This window comes from Leptidea sinapis, chromosome 33 (genome assembly GCF_905404315.1).
Source record: "Leptidea sinapis chromosome 33, ilLepSina1.1, whole genome shotgun sequence".
Classification (NCBI taxonomy): Eukaryota; Metazoa; Arthropoda; class Insecta; order Lepidoptera; family Pieridae; genus Leptidea; species Leptidea sinapis.
The window spans coordinates 9,356,386-9,373,185 of NC_066297.1; the positions used below are offsets into that span (position 1 = coordinate 9,356,386).

Sequence of the window (16,800 nt, forward strand, 5' to 3'; positions counted from 1 at the left end):
TAAGTACTTTTTATTAAAGAAATAAACAAATATATTTATTATTTATATTAAATCATACACTAAAACCTTCCTTGAGAACCACGCTATCCATTGGTGAAAACAACATGAAAACCGTTGCAGTAGTTTTGTATGTTTATTGCGAACGCCTTTGTTTTATAATATGTAGTGACAATTTAAATAATAGTAGATTTTACAACGAGTGCACAAAACGAATCATTCTTATCCGAGACTTTTAAAATAATAGATAGATAACTGATAGTAATGTTGAGGATAAAATGGTTTTGAGGACGAGTTATAAACTCTGCTTTTCAATTCGATTGCGAGGAAATAAAACAGTAGTATAACATGGACATTTTTAACAATTTTAGCAAATTTGAAGAAATTAATAAACGCACGAAAAAACAAGACCTGTTTCCCGCCGCTTTTTTTTAAATCTTACGACATTGATATTAGGCTTGGGCTCCAGACCTATACAGCCTACTATTCAATTAAATTTGTAATTTATATTTTTTAATTAATGAAATAACCTACCGTATTTTAATTTTAATATCTTTTATGTCTTAAAAAACACATGAAGCAAATAAATTAAAGTAAATATTATAAAATAACAAATTCTATCTCTGAACTTTCTATTGTGTTTGGCTGTATGGCTCATTATCTTTGCCTTAATATAGATACATCTATGAGTAGATACGTTAATGCACTTGTGCACAAAAATCGATTTTGTGCAGCCTATATCGTGCACAAATATTTCAGAGCATGAGAAGTGAAATAATATAATAAACACTTTTATGAATGTTTCTTTAAGATTTTGCTTCTATGACATAAAAATTCTTAAAGAGTAATTAAAATTTTCGATGTTTTCAGCGTATAAGGCTGGGGCAGTACGATTTCCCAGAGCCGGAATGGTCCAATGTCTCGACGGAGGCGAAGAATCTTATCCGTGGTATGCTGTCAGTAGATCCGGCCAAACGACTAACCATTCACCAGGTACCCTATATACATTCGTCACTTATTAACCTTATATTTCCCATTGGATGTGCGGATGATGTAGATACTGTACTCAATAACTTTTCTTTTGTATTATTTGACATTTACTTTATTGACTTACTCGTGTAACGGCCGTTCCCAATATACTATCGAGATAGAGAGAAATTACTACCTTCTACTGTTATAAGCTGTCCCAATAATCCCGATAAGTCATTCTTCGCCAGTTCACTGTTGCAATTTCCATACAAACTTTTAACCCTGGTTAGCTATACTATACTATATTTTTTTTATGGAATAGGAGGACAAACGAGCGTACGGGTCACCTGTTGTTAAGTGATCACCGCCGCCCATACTCTCTTGCAACACCAGAGGAATCACAGGAGCGTTGCCGGCCTTTAAGGAAGGTGTACGCGCTTTTTTTGAAGGTACCCATAAAGGTACGATACGGCCGTCCCGGAAACACCGCACAAGGAAGTTCATTCCACAGCTTTGTAGTACGTGGAAGAAAGCTCCTTGAAAACCGCACTGTGGAGGACCGCCACACATCCAGATGGTGAGGATGATATCCTAACTTGTGGCGTGTCGTGCGAAGGTGGAATTCGGCGGCAGGAATTAGGTAAAACAGCTCTTCGGAACACTCCCCGTGATAAATGCGGTAGAAGACACACAATGAAGCGACGTCTCTACGCAACACCAAGTGATCCAGCCGTTCACATATATGTCATCCCATTGACAGACAGCGTGTACGGATAAGATGACGTCGATAAGTTTATTGGGACGGAAAAGTCAACGATTGTTACAATTTTTATCTCAAGTAGGCTACAACCGGAGATAGGCTGAATATTGGGAATGGCCGTTAGGCAATGACTATTTGACGTTTGAGTATGATTGTTGCATCACTTTACATATTAAATTGTAATTAAAATGATTTGTAAAACAATGAAAGTGTAAGTCTTGATTTATAAGAGTGGCAATGAGTTTCTTGCTACTTCTTTTCATTAGCTCAATACTTTAAACTAGCAGTAGATTCAATAAGAGAATAAATGTTTTTTTGACATTTATAAGTGTCATTCATAAGTGTCTTTCGTCTCACAGGATGCTAACCTTCCTAACGGCGTACAGCAGCGGTGCTTTATTCTGACGTGAAAATTGAATAATCAACTAGACTGACAGTCACGCTCAAAATTGTCTGAAGCAAAACTCTGCCTACGCGTATATTAGGCAGAGTTTTCGTTCGGTTGTGTTTTGACCGCATTTTAATTCAGACTGTGTTAAAAAATAAATATAAGTATGGACGAAGGTACGATTTGTTACTCAAAACATGAAACAATGATAATAAAACTATCAAAATCCAAATTACTTAAAATAACGATAAATAGTTTTCAACCACTTATTATTTTATACCACTTTATTTATACATTAATGAAGGTTGTAAAAATAATATTCATGGAGTATACAACTCTATGAATATTATTATAATAATTTAATAATAATTATAATATATATATTTTTTTTTCAATACTGAACTTAGGGCACTCTGCTGGTGTATTCGTAAACTAAAAAACCTTTTAAGCATCAGCATAATTCAGCGTTGTGCAGCACTGAGTCGTATTATGCTCTGTATTTGGAAAACTACCGTAGGTTGCATCAACTAACTTGTAACAGCAATAACAAACATGTTAAAGTACCGGTTAAGCAAAAAAATGTGTTGCACCATTTAACAATTTAAAAAATTTACATGACGTCATAGCTTTAACCATAACCGTCCAATCTTCGCCGGTTAAAGCGATTGTTAATGTATGTATCAAGGAATACGATGGTGCAACACATTCCGTAGTCTATGTTAAAGTAAGCGTTACTATTAAGGTTTAATTTTACTTAAGGCGCGATACCTACCTCAATTTCCACAAAAATTGGTTTCTTGGATCGATTACAACATAACACAAAGAAAATATTCCGACGCAAAAATACAGTGCACAAAGAAGGACTTAAAGAAAATGTTGAACCGAATAAATTATTTCTATATAATTTGAAATATCCAATAAAAAATTTAGAAGTTGCTTCCCAGAAATATACTTTGGAGTCAAAAATCTCTGAATTTTCAGAGATAACAACATTCTTTTTTTTTAAAGAATTAAATAGGAAATGTACTTTTCTAAAACTTAAACCTATTCAATTTAATATGTAAATTTTGAATAAACAAAAGATAACCAGTAAAATAAATGCCCATTTGCAGCTTAGCTAACTTTGATCAACACAAATATTGTAGCGCTGGTTGTACAATCCTATTCACTCTGCGCCTTAAACCTTAATATTAACATCTAATATGATCCCACCCAACCTTAGTCATAATGTGTAATCGTGACCAGGTGATGTCCAGTCCGTGGGTTCGCCAGTACACACAAGTTCCTCAGACGCCGCTCTACACTCACTCAGTTCTGCGAGACACCGGTGAAGCGTGGGCCGAGGTTCAGGACGAGATGACTCGCTCGCTCGCCACCATGAGAGTTGACTACGACCAGGTACGACAGGTTTATTTTTTACTACTGTAAGGGACGAGACGATCAGGAAAATTCTGAGCAGCACTACAGCTGCGCTCGTCACCTTGAGACATAAGATGTTAAGTCTCATTTGCCCAGTAATTTCGCTAGCTACGGCGCCCTTCAGACCCAAACACAGTAATGCTTACACATTACTGCTTGACGGCAGAAATAGGCGCCGTTGTGAGACTCATAATCTAGCCGGCATCCTGTGCAAAGGAGCCTCCCTCACTGGACTCCAAGTTCCTTGAAAACCGCACTGTGGACGCCACACGTCCAGATGGTGGGGATGATATCGTATAGAGCACGGCAATACTACAAGCCGGCCCACATTCTAGTACTGTACAAAGCGCAGGTCCGGCCACACATGGAGTATTGCTGTCATCTCTGGTCTGGCGCACCCCAGTATCAGCTCGATCCATTTGTCCGCGTGCAACGCAGAGCAGCTCGAATTGTCGGGGACCCAGCGCTCTGTGAACGGCTAGATCACTTGGCGTTGCGTAGAGACGTCGCTTCATTGAGTGTCTTCTACCGCATTTATCACGGGGAGTGTTCCGAAGAGCACTTTAACCTGATTCCTGCCGCCGAATTCCACCTTCGCACGGCACGCCACAAGTTAGGATATCATCCCCACCATCTGGATGTGTGGCGGTCCTCCACAGTGCGGTTTTCAAGGAGCTTTCTTACACGTACTACGAAGCTGTGGAATGAACTTCCTCGTGCGGTGTTTCCGGGACGATACGACATGGGTACCTTCAAAAAAAGCGCGTACACCTTCTATAAAGGCCGGCAACGCTCCTGTGTTTCCTCCGGTGTTGCAAGAGATTGTGGGCGACGGTGATCACTTAAAAAAAAAATGATCAAACTTCAGGATCATTGTGATGACAGCTTAAAACACAGACATTATCAACAATTACTAGTCTGGCTTTGTAGTGCCGCTCAGAATTTTTGGCTTTTTCAAGAATCCTGAACGGCACTACATTATGATAGGCAGGGCGTATCCATAACTATCAGTTGAACGTCCTGCTCGTCTCGTCCCTTTTAAAAAACTTCCTTCCTTACCTTCAAAAGAGCGAGTACACCCTTCTAATGTTCGGTAAAGCTTCTGTAATTCCTCTGGTGTCGCAGGAGAATGTGGGCGGCGGTGATCACTTGACACCAGGTGAACCGTACCCTCGTTTGTTTCCTCTTCCATAAAAAAATTTCAACGTAATTTTAAGTATTTTCTTTGATGAACGCGAGTGTTACACATTTAAATAAAACACTTTTTAAAAGATTAAAACGCGTGTGATTGTAACTGTGTTTTTACATTGGATTTTGCGTAAATGTATTTTAGTTAACCTGACGTTTCGTGACCTTTCCAGAGCACGTTTTAGTCCTTCATGAAGTTTTTTATTTGATAATGAAATGTATATTTTTAGGTTTATATTAAATAATTCCGATTTTTTTTTTTCAGGTCCAAATTAAGGCCTTAGAGCAAAGTAATAATTCACTTCTCAACAAGAGACGGAACAAAGTCGGTGCTTGATGAAGAAACTTGCCTGGCGGTCCGTGTGGTGATAAGTTCATCACATTGCTAACGTGCACATCACAAAATGTACTTATTAAGTTAATGGGCTCTGTGATGTAGTAGTATAGATAGTTAGTTGGTTGTTAAGGGCATCCTTCAAAGTCAAAGTTAATTTAACTTAATTCAAGTAGTTATGTTTTTAAAGTTATAACCCTCACTTCTAGGTTTAATACACAAATAAAATTTCAAAAACAAAATTTTATGGACGATACGAAACTCGAACCCACGACCTCTGGCATTTCGTGCCAGTGCTCTGCCAACTGTTGTCATAAAATTTTGTATTTCAAATTTTATTTTTGTATTAATTCAATTAGGCTTAAACTAAGCACTTTTGAATCGTCATTATAAATATTTCTTTTAAATTATTGAATCTACCAGATGTTCGGAAAAAGTAGAGCTCGTGAGAAGAACATACAAGAAACTCGACGGCCACTCTTTCCAATCAAGTAGACTATTTTATTTGATGATTGTTCGTTGAGTTTCTTGTATGTTCTTCATTCATTCAAAATAGTTGGAAACGCTTAACCACTCGGCAATAGTTTATACCCCAACACAGAGCAAATCATACAGTTATAATATACTAGTGTATACAGAAACATAGCGTGTGAGAGACAAGAGAGATCTCCTTCAGAGATGCAAGATAGTAAAGGAAAGTTAATCTTGTTTTATTTATACTGACACTGACACCCTTTTACACAAATTACTTTGCCCCAAACTAACATGTACTATGGGTACAAGACAACGATATATTTAATACAATATACTTACTTAAACAAACATAAATACATATAAACATACATGACTCGGAAACAAACATCCATATTCATCATATAAATGATTGCACCTACCAGGATTCAAACCCGGGACCTCTACCTTAGTAACTTATTTCTGTAATCGCTTTTAATTATTGTCAATTAGCCACGCATGAAATACGTGCTTAGTATTTTTAATATTATTCAACAAGCTACCGCACACAATGAAAAATAATATTTAGTCTACGGCACACGTTTGTAGAGTTCCATTCGGTTCAGCGCTCGCTTCGCGAGTGTTCTAGAAAATTCGATTCGAAACCAATTGTCCACGTAATGACTTGTGTCAGTGTTCGTACAGAATACTCACCATCTTACCAATATTATGTTATACCTACCTACATATATAATACTGACCGACAATCGATGTTTTAATTATATTAAGAACCCCGCGACCGCTCATTGCATGAATTATTTGTATCACGAATAGTAATATATGCATAAAAGGCATCTATTTTCTCAAAATTGATTCCTTTAGAATTATTTTTGATGTCATTTCTTATATACTGGATACTACTACCGCTTCGGAAACAAATTGCGCTCTGAGAGCGAAGAAGCGACGCAAGAATTTCTCACAACATTTTTTTTTTGCGCTCTTTTTAATTAAATATACAATATTGCACTGTCATTGCTATTGCTATAAAATAATCATAATCTAAACCTTGGCTGTCGGAGATCACTTAGATATTCAGCTGTGGAGTAGGAGGATTAACGACGAGCCATTTTTTAATAAAACATTTAGATTTATTTATAGATAATGCTTGAACAGTGGCTGGGACTTTATTATAAAAGTGTATACATTTACCCTTAAAGCTGTTATGTATCTTATGAAGCATACTAGAATTAGTTACAGTAGGTATTTGTAAGTCAATAAAAAATAGGTTACGGATAAACAATCACCATAAGTTATATGCTAAAACCTTCTCCGAAACACGCTGCATCTTATAGTATAAGTATTATTCCGATTGGTTTAGTAGTTTTCGCAGTATAACCAAAGGAAAGACGGTTATTGGTATAGATTTTAGACGAAATGATTATGTATTTTCTTCTTTACGAATTATTGACTAGCGAAAACTTATTGCTAAATTGATTTCCTTAAGAAAATAGATATGATAACTAAAAACATATTTAAAATCTTATTGATAGTTCTATAAATAAGCTCGTTTAAACAAACTTATATGCTACCACAGAGCCCGTAGAGAAGTCTTTACTATGTCAAATAAAATAATTTATTATATCCTTCGCTTAACACGATAAAAACAATTATTACACATTTCAAACTTTGTATATAAAATACTTTCAATGAAGAATTAAAATGAAAAACAAAATTATTACTGAAGTTTATTATTATTATGTTTATGTAAATTTTCCCAAAAGTTCAATTTGAAATTTAGTAATAATTGCGCGGCTTCATCACTTAAACAGTATTTTAGTAAAAATAATTTAATAGGTTCATGTAATGGTGTATGTATTATAGAATGTCCTATTTTTGTATGACTGTTAGTATTCTAAGAAGTTTGTAAGTTGAGTCAAGGTTAGCTAAACGAGGTAAAACCTTAATGCCGAGAGGGTATAGCCGATCGTTTAAAGGTTTCTCTTTGATTAAAGCGAGTAAATGTGTAACATTTAAATAAAATACTCTTTATGGTATTGTCAAACATAAATGCGAACCGATTCGCTTCGCTGTCTGTTTGAAAATAGCTTAACCCTTCCACTACACGGCATTTCATACAAAATTATTGCAATGTCAAAAGTATTTAAATTAAATAAACCTTATTGCTGTGTGTTAAGGTTTAGTTTCACGCAAAGTGCACATGTTGCTCCGCGATACTTTTTTACCGCACGACTCGCGGTGAGATTTGTTTGTCGATGTCTAGCGAGTTTATTGACTATTGGTCAAACGACGAAATATTTGTTGTCAATTGACTAGTAATTCTTGATTACCGTAACAGAAAGTGACATGTACTTACCTAAATAGGGATATTGTTTTAGATTGACCGAATCCAACCAAGACCAACATTGTTTAGATCTACATCAGAAATGAGTCCATTTTAGTATTTTTCTTTTTGTTTTAATAGCGACCGTTTGTATTCATTGAGTCACAAAATTAAATTGTTACCACCCAAGGCGGTTTAACCGTAGTGAAGCATTAACCTGACCTTGTCCCGGACAAACACTTCACATAAAATAATTCCATGAATTAACCGGTTAATTGGGGTTATAAAATAGCTCCCATAACTTTTACACTCTGAATGTATAATAGATTTTAACCTTAATTAACCGGTAAAATCATTCCCAAACGTTTGTCTATCGGAGGGTAGTCGGTAAAACAGTTTCCGCGAATCGCATTCGCGATTAGTGAAGGACTGTGCCGGGGGATTTGTTATAAGTAGCCAATGAAGTACATCACAGAGGTAATAAACCTTTTTAAATACATTTATGTAGTTGTATTTGTCGTGAACCTTTTTGGGTTCTAAATGGTTCGTGTGACTTATTAAGTGCTTTCATAAGAAATATTGGTATAATTATTATATCAATGCGATATTTTGTAAGTTTGTATGTCGATGACTAATATATTTGCAATCGATGTTGTACAAATGTGTCCAGTAATAATGTTAAGTAATGTAAAAGATAGAACTTTTTAATAAAGGCCTTAACTGTATTTAAGTATAAACCCTGGAGATTTAGACTTATCCTCATTGAGTAACGGGTAGTTAGTTATATATATAGACCGCATCCAGTATACTTGGCATAGTTTCGCGCGCTGGTCATGGTGTAGACTGTTTAAAGAACATTAATCATTATTTCTTTGCTTAGCCCAGATTTCACCAGCGAAGTAGAACTTACGCTTGTAATGGAGTTTAAAGTTCCGATTTCAGCAACACAAACTAAACGTAGTTATATCCTGAACGTGTTTAAATGCTGACCGACGAGTTCTGGACGTTCAATAGCTGTCACTGTCGTTATCATAATAAAAACATTGACATGTAACAAATTTGATTTTATCACACTTATTCGATGATAGTTTTGACAGGTATTTGATACATTCTATTTTTATTAGATGTAAACTCAGTTTACGTGAACAAGCTCAAAAGGTATTGGTGAGATCGCTTTGTGTTTAATTGAGATCAAGACTGGAATTTGTACTTGTTAACGTATAATTGAGTCTTATTAAACTCAGTTTAAAGTATCATTGGTGAAATCTTAGCCATCAGCCAAGAAGTATCCATGGCATTGGCTACGATCACACACATCGCACTGCGCCCGTCACTCTAAGAATAATTGTAAATGGAATGTGTGATTCTTTGACATTTGTATTGTTTTATTTTGTTACAACTACGTTGCAATGGTAATTATTTTTTAAATTTTACGTATATTTTTGCATTATATTAACCCAAAATAGCGTTTATACACCGCTATTTTAAAATTGCCAAAAAAACTGGTTCAACGGCTACCATTAGTGTAATTTAAAAAAAAAGGCATTGTCAAAAATTATCTAGCGAATATTGCAAATTATTGAATGATTTTAATACCATTCACAATGTTATTTATAAATCGCTAGGCAATCTTGATGTTGGTAAGGTTCCAATATTGATACATTTTCATTACTAAAGGTGCGTACAGACTGGTGAAGCTTTACATATTCTATTGTAATTTAAATGATTTGTAAAACGATGAAAATCTAAATCATGATTGAAAAGAGTGGCAATGAGTTTCTTTCTACTTCTCATTAGCTCAACCCTTTACGAAGTAGCAGTAGATTCAATAAGAAAATAAATATTTTTTTTGACATTCATAAGTCTCATTTACGTGACCGACATGAATAAAGTGATTTTGATTTGATTTGAAAAGTAACATGAAATGTAACATACTACCTTTCATTGCATGTTCGCTGCAAGCGTGGACGCATAGCTCGTTCATACCGCGCATTCACTACGAACATCTCGCATACGTCCGTCTCCGCCATTCAGCCGCGAACGCGCCTCTTTATGTTCGTTCGAAAAACCGACAAATCACGGGTCGCGCCGCGCGTGGCTTGTAATGCTCGTAACGTGCACGTGAAATGCTCGTTTTGCGCAAGACGTCCAAACTATGAGAAATTGTTACCAAAGTGTGTTTATTTTTTATGTAAAAATAAGGGACGAGACGATGTTAATTGATACAACCTGCCCATTTCAATGCTGTGCCGCTGAGGATTCTTGAAAGACCCAAAAATTCTGAGCGGCACTACAACTGCGCTTATCACCTTGAAACATACACACGGCGCCCTTCAGATCGAAACACAGTAATGCTTACACATTACTGCTTCACGGCAGAAATAGCTGACATTGTGCTACCCCGGCATCAGCAAAGGAGCCTCCCACTTGTATTACCTTTCATGATAATTTGCGGCGATCTTTACGACACTAGTCTGTACGCACCATACAACAGTACGCAGTATTTTTAGGTTGTTATTAAGTATTTTGTCCATAATTTTTGACTTTGAATAAATTATAAAAAAAATTTTTGCTTAAATTATTTCTGTGTCTCTTCAGTATTAAAAAAATTGATGCGTATTAACAATCTGATAACTTCTCACTCTACGTAGCTTCACCTTTTTTGATAATTAGACTAGTGGTGTAATTCGGGCGCTGTTTACAAATCAAAATGTACAAAATATTTTCAATAATATAAGTTAATTATAATTATTGATGATGTTATTAATGATGTAATAAAAATATGGTGAGTTGTTACGTATTTTTCAAAAACTAATTGTAAAAATCAATGACGTTCTATATACTTATAAGGACATTGTCATTGGCTGTCTGATAGTGGAACGGCAAAAGTATGCTTATAGACAATGTAAGCATACTTTTGCTCTTTGGCCATATGTCAACTGTCACTGTCCGAATCGGGTCCTAAATTCGACAACTGTGACTTGAACTCAATAAATGTTTTTCATTGCTGCTTATTGACCAAGAATATTTTAAACAACTGGAGTAAATGCGGCAATGTATAGACATACTCGTAGCAGTCGAAGTTTATTAAGGTGTAATTTTTGGCATGTTCCATATTTTCGATTTGTCTATATGTATAGAACGTCATTCGTATTAAATATAATATATATGCAAGTCGTAGCATCTTATGCAGTGTTTACACGAGCTTAGTACTTGCAGTATCTACCAAGTGCTTGTTTAGTAGTATTTTTCTGTACCAATATACTGTTACCTATTCTGGGTGTAAACGGTGGAATTCTTTTGTATAAAATTGTATTTGATATAGGCATAGATCATTTATACGTATAGATAGACTATGAGAGCTGTAAAAACGTCGATAAAATTAAGAGATTGTCAGTTTACCTCTATGTCTAAAGTGACAAACAAATCGCGAGTGTAAGACGTAGCTTGTTGCGCCAGCTAAACTAATAAACCTGGGCTGTTTTCATCGGCTGTATAGCAAGTTCTATCTAGATCATAGGTTCTCAACGTGGGCGATAACGCGCCCTTGTGGGCGTTTGAGATTTTCGGGGGGGCAGTAGAAGACCCAGAGAAAATAAGGGGACATTGAGATGGCGCAGATGGGGCGTGGGTAGATTAAAAAATATAGTCTAAAAAGGCAAAAAAATACACGAAAATACTCTAGAAAAAAACATTCTCAAAGTGGGCGGTGAGCAAAATAAGGTTGAGAAACTTTGATCTAGACTGAGCTAAACTACTTTAAGCGTGGCCAGGCTTTGCCGGTTTGACATACTGCAAGAGTTAAGTGCTAAGCCAATGTAAACGAGGCATCGTAATTGATTTTATCATGCTTGCCTTCCCAATGTATTGACAGACGAAATATTTTTGTAGAATAATTTATTATGCTGTAGATTATATATTTGTGTGTTAGTATATTTAAGAGAAACTAGTTGCATTTTTTGTGCCAGTATGTGACGAAACTGTCGTGGTCGTAATGTCAATTAAATGATAGCTCAAACGCTGTAATTACCGCCGTTGCAATGCTTCAATTAATACAATAGTAAATTAATGCTCAGAAGTGTACAATAAAATGATTTTGCGATAAATCTGTTTTTTCTTCTTGCATTCGCTATCCCAAATATCCCTTCATACAAATTACGATGAAAGCGGGCCGGCAAACCGACCCTTTCGTACTCAACAATGTCTTTTTTTTTAAATGTAACGCAATTGCCGATGAATGACTTACATAGTCTAAAAGTGGTCATTAACAATTTTTGTTTTTAGTATTAATATTAATATGTTTTTCATATTTTGAAATTAATTGCCATTTTTATGAACATACACAAAATTTTCATGTGCATTTATTGGTTAAAAACAGTCATAATTATAAAATCTTTAAATTTATATCTAAGCGACACTCTTGGTCCTATTCCTTTAACTGGCCCCATCAATCATCCAACGTTTTCCTGCGATCTTGGCCAGATCATCAGTCAATCTTGTTTGGGGCCTCTACCAACACTGCGTCTTCGGCTGCGTGGTCACCATTCCAGGACATTACTGCCCCAACAGCTGTATTCTGTCCGTCGAGCTATGTGCCATGCCGACGGCCACTTCAGTTTCGTAATCATTTGGGCAAAGTCGGTGACTTTGTTTTGGTTGTCTATATCGTTATTGTAACAGAAACGTTAACATAATATAAGAATTTTAATTTGTTTCATGCTTATCGATGACTTATTTGACAGTTATTTGATACATTCTTTTGTTCAGACTTGTTAACTCAGTTTTGATGAACTCACTTTATGTATCGAGTATTGGTGGAATCGCTCTTTAATCGAGATCTAAACTCATATTTGAACTAGTTTAACTAAAACTGAGTTTTATCACAGAGTAGGGATGGATACTTACGTGTTTTCTTAAACTCAGTTTTAAGTGGCATCGGGGAAATCGGGCCTAAGTCGTAATCTAATCTAATCTATTTTTGATAACAGGTTAAAATAAAACAACAAAATAATTGAAGTACATCGATTTATTACTAATTTTACAATAAGAAATCGTATCAATAACAATATATTGACTTTATACTTTTTATGTAAAGTTTTATATAAAAAAATCTTATTAATAATAATTCTACAACCAATTATTAGAGAGTCAACCATTTCGGCACTCGTGCCAAAGTGGTCAAAAGTCTAATGCGAATTCAAAAAATACTTATATAAATTTTAGTGGCAGTTTAAATTCTAAAGCCGATACATAATATAACATATCTTATATGAAATAATTAAATATAAGTAAACCTACCTATTTACAGTTCGGTTAACATAAATAGATGTGTTCGATCGAATAATATTATCAAAAATTTCGGTAACTCGCTAGGAACTGGAGTTATTTGTACTGAATTATGGGGGAATATGGCACTAGGGGCTGCCTTACTTGTTCTCGAGGCACTTGCATTTAGCGGTGTGCTGGTGAGCTCCGACGATTTCAGAGAAATTTGGTTTAAAGTTGACACCAGGAGCGACGTATTGAGGGTTTGTGCCGCTTCCAGAAGTTTCATATGTGATGATCTGTGGTTTGGTCGTGTAGGTTATAATTTTGGGTTTGGTCGTATACGTCACTATTTTGGGCTTGGTTGTGTAAGTGAAATATTCGGGCTTGGTTGTAAAAGTAACGATTTCTGGCTTGGTTGTGAATGTGACGATTTTTGGCTCGGTTTGGAACACCTTCTTTTCGGAATAGGTTGCACTGTACGAGTTGGTGATTGGTGATTTTATTTGGGTGTTGAAATCGCCGCCGAGGACCTGTCCTTGGTTGAATTTAGAAGCAAATTGGCTTAGCTGGCCTGTAGAGAACTGGCCTGTAACACCTTGTCCAAATTTGCCTGTTACGCCCTGTCCAAATTGGCCTGTCGTGCCTTGTCCAAATTGGCCAGTCGCACCTTGTCCAAACTGGCCTGTAAGACCCTGTCCAAATTGGCTAGTCGTGCCTTGTCCGAATTGACCTGCTACACCTTGTCCAAATTGGCCTTTACCAGATACAGCAAAACCATTGAATCCTAGACTTCCCTGTCCACTTTGTCCTGCCAAAACGCCTTGTCCCAATCCATACTGTCCTTTCCCTGACACAGCAAACCCGTTTACGCTACCAGATCCGGTATTAACTTTTCCTCCCTTAATTCCTTGTGTGAACTGCGTTTTCACACCGCTGCCGAACTGTCCTGTCTTGATTCCAGAGTTGATTCCTGTGAAACTTCCAGAGGATACCTGGCTGAATTGGGCAAAACGAACGCTCTCGATCAGTCCAATAGCCCATTCGTACCACTCCAGGTCGAACTTGTAGAACGAAGCAATTTGATTACCAATTTGACATCCTGGTAAAATAGAAAAAATATATTAAATGATATTAAAATTCATAAATTCTTATTCAAAATAAGATTCTAATTCACTTATTAAACGTTAACACTACAATTAACATCTTATTTCCAGTTCTCCACAGAGTCTAGCTAACTCAATCTTATGAACATAGCTATTTTTCTCACCTTATATTATGATGTAAATTATGGTTTTATAGGTTATTAACTTAGGCTTTGTGCAAAAAACTTTTGCCAATGACTACCACAAAAGCATGAGATAAAATAGGTAAATATGGTAATTGTATTGAAGCAAACTAAGGTGCATTCTTTTATCGTAAAAAGACCAAGATGTTCATCTATCGTAACTGATCATGCGTCGTAAAACACATATAAAAGTGCAGCTTTCTTGGGATTTAAAAACATAGAATCCTGACAGGCACCTAAGCTTGTCTACTTGAGATATATTATATTAATCCTCACTGGCCCACAAAGCTAATCTAACACTTAAAGTGCTACCCACACAGAATAATTTTGAGAGGATTTACCTGAGTCCCAGGAGTATACTCCACGCATCACATAGTGTCCATCACCGGTTGTGCAGGCTAGGGCACTTCCGATGTCAACCTGGAAAAGAAATTAGTGTGAAATAGATTTCCGTAGCTGCATTTAGTTAAGGCGCACAAAAGCTTTTTTTACGACAATAAGGGACGAGACGAGCAGGAAGTTCAGCTGATAGTAATTGATACGCCCTGCCCGTTACAATGCAGTGCCGCTCAGGATTCTTAAAAATTCCAATAACTCTGAGCGGCATTACAATTGAGATCGTCGCTTTGAGACATAACATGTTTAGTCTCATTTACCTAGTAATTACAACTACGGCGCCCTTTAAACCGAAACACAATAATGCTTACACATTATTAGTAATCGCACCCAACAAATACAGTGATTTATGAACTATAAAGTATGTAATAGAAACAGTGTTATAGATTACCTTGCAGATGTTATTGATGGGATTGGTGGGCTGTCCACAAACACAGCTGTCTTCGCTGTACTGCTCAAGAAGATGAGGATAGTCCGAAGCCAGCTTGGCCTGGCACTCTCCAGGGTTGATGAGAGATACGTTCACGCTGTGCATGATGCTACCTTCGAGATGAGCTGCAGATAAAAAAACGTATCTTAATAAGAATCCTATGGACAAGTCAAGGAACACACTTTGGAAAGGATTTGATTTTGCTATACATAATTATTTTTGGTAAAAAATTGTAATTTGGCCAGATTTTGGCTTTTCAATTCTGATAAATTTAAGTCGAGCAAAAACAAGCGAACAACAAGGCTATACCATCTTTTTCTCGAAGCACACTACATTAAAAATCTTAAGTTTGCCTCATAAATAGACAAACTACTACTACAAATTATAGATTGTCCAAACAATGAATTTAATTTAAATAATGAATTTATCATTAATTTCTTGTTCATTTAGTATATAGTAGGACGTTCATCTGATAGTAATTGATACACCCTATATTCTGAGCGGCACTACGATGGCGCTATTCACCTTGAGACTCAGTATGTTAAGTTTGATTTGCCCAGTAATTTCCTTAGCTACGGCGCTTTTCAGACCGAAACACAATAATGCTTACATATTACTGCTTCACGGCAGAAAAACGCGCAGTTGTGACACCCATAATCCAGCCGGCATCTTGTGCAAAATAGCCTTCTACTGGTAAAAAACATTGATTTCAGATGAGTCTTCAATCATTGTTTTGTTAGATTATTTAGTAGGCCCTTTATACACAAAACAGTATGTGCACGGTTTGTATAGTTTTATTTTGTAGGTAAGTGTGCCATAAATATAATCTTACATCAATTAACCACTTTTAAACAAATGCAGATTATACATGAATAATCTTTCTGTTTTAGCACACGTTAATTCACATAGTATTCAAATCAGAGATAAATTGACTTGTATAGTGTATTATGTAGGTAGGTTGCGTGTGAAATACATTGGGAATACCCTTGACATGTATGGGAATGGTTAATTAAATTATATTAAAAATTTGAGAGGATTATTATATGCAATAGCAAGAGAGATTTTTCTGCAAATCACTAAGCAAAGAAAATTTATTCAATTTGCCGTTAGTTGGCAGAAATCCATAATTATTTTAATACAATTAAATATCCTAAGTATTTATTCGGCTAGATTTGATTTGTTGATCGCTCGTTCTAAAGTTCGGCGAGGCTCCTGAGGATGCCTCGTGTACTGGTAGTTCTCAGCAGGGTGTCACATCACAAACTAAGCCGGTCGATCATTCGCGAATTTAGCTTGGGCCGATTCCTTGTTGGAGGACATTTTTAACCCCTAAATCTAGGTCGTGCTGACGGGCGGGTTTTGCATTCTGCTTGCAGACTAACAAAACTTAACAATTCAAATATTTATCCATAATATTCTAACCACTTAGCCTTGATTTCACAATTGAAGAAGAACGCGATTAGAATACTTTGAACTCAGCTTAAGTCTATAAACGAGTGTACAGATTCTGTTTGGATTTCACCAACACAAACTAAACGCAGTTAATTCCTAAACGCGATTAAAAACTTAAATTCT

The 16,800-nt window shown here is 36.0% G+C and overlaps 2 protein-coding genes across 2 annotated transcripts in view; one reads left to right on the forward strand and one right to left on the reverse strand.

Annotated features, from left to right (window-relative positions):
- LOC126974732 (MAP kinase-activated protein kinase 2) overlaps window positions 1–11,952 on the forward strand; it is a 34,742-nt gene extending 22,790 nt beyond the window's left edge. The window contains exons 6-8 of the mRNA XM_050822340.1: window positions 868–990; window positions 3,360–3,512; window positions 4,987–11,952. Coding sequence (XP_050678297.1) covers window positions 868–990; window positions 3,360–3,512; window positions 4,987–5,058 — 348 coding nt within the window. The 3' untranslated portion in view covers window positions 5,059–11,952. The remainder of the gene's footprint in view (window positions 1–867; window positions 991–3,359; window positions 3,513–4,986) is intronic.
- A 902-nt stretch (window positions 11,953–12,854) lies between these two features.
- The window catches only part of LOC126974696 (uncharacterized), a 72,591-nt gene continuing 68,645 nt past the window's right edge, over window positions 12,855–16,800 (reverse strand). Inside the window, exons 11-13 of the mRNA XM_050822269.1 lie at window positions 15,187–15,350; window positions 14,741–14,819; window positions 12,855–14,213 (exon numbers count right to left, since the gene is read on the reverse strand). Coding sequence (XP_050678226.1) covers window positions 13,273–14,213; window positions 14,741–14,819; window positions 15,187–15,350 — 1,184 coding nt within the window. The 3' untranslated portion in view covers window positions 12,855–13,272. The remainder of the gene's footprint in view (window positions 14,214–14,740; window positions 14,820–15,186; window positions 15,351–16,800) is intronic.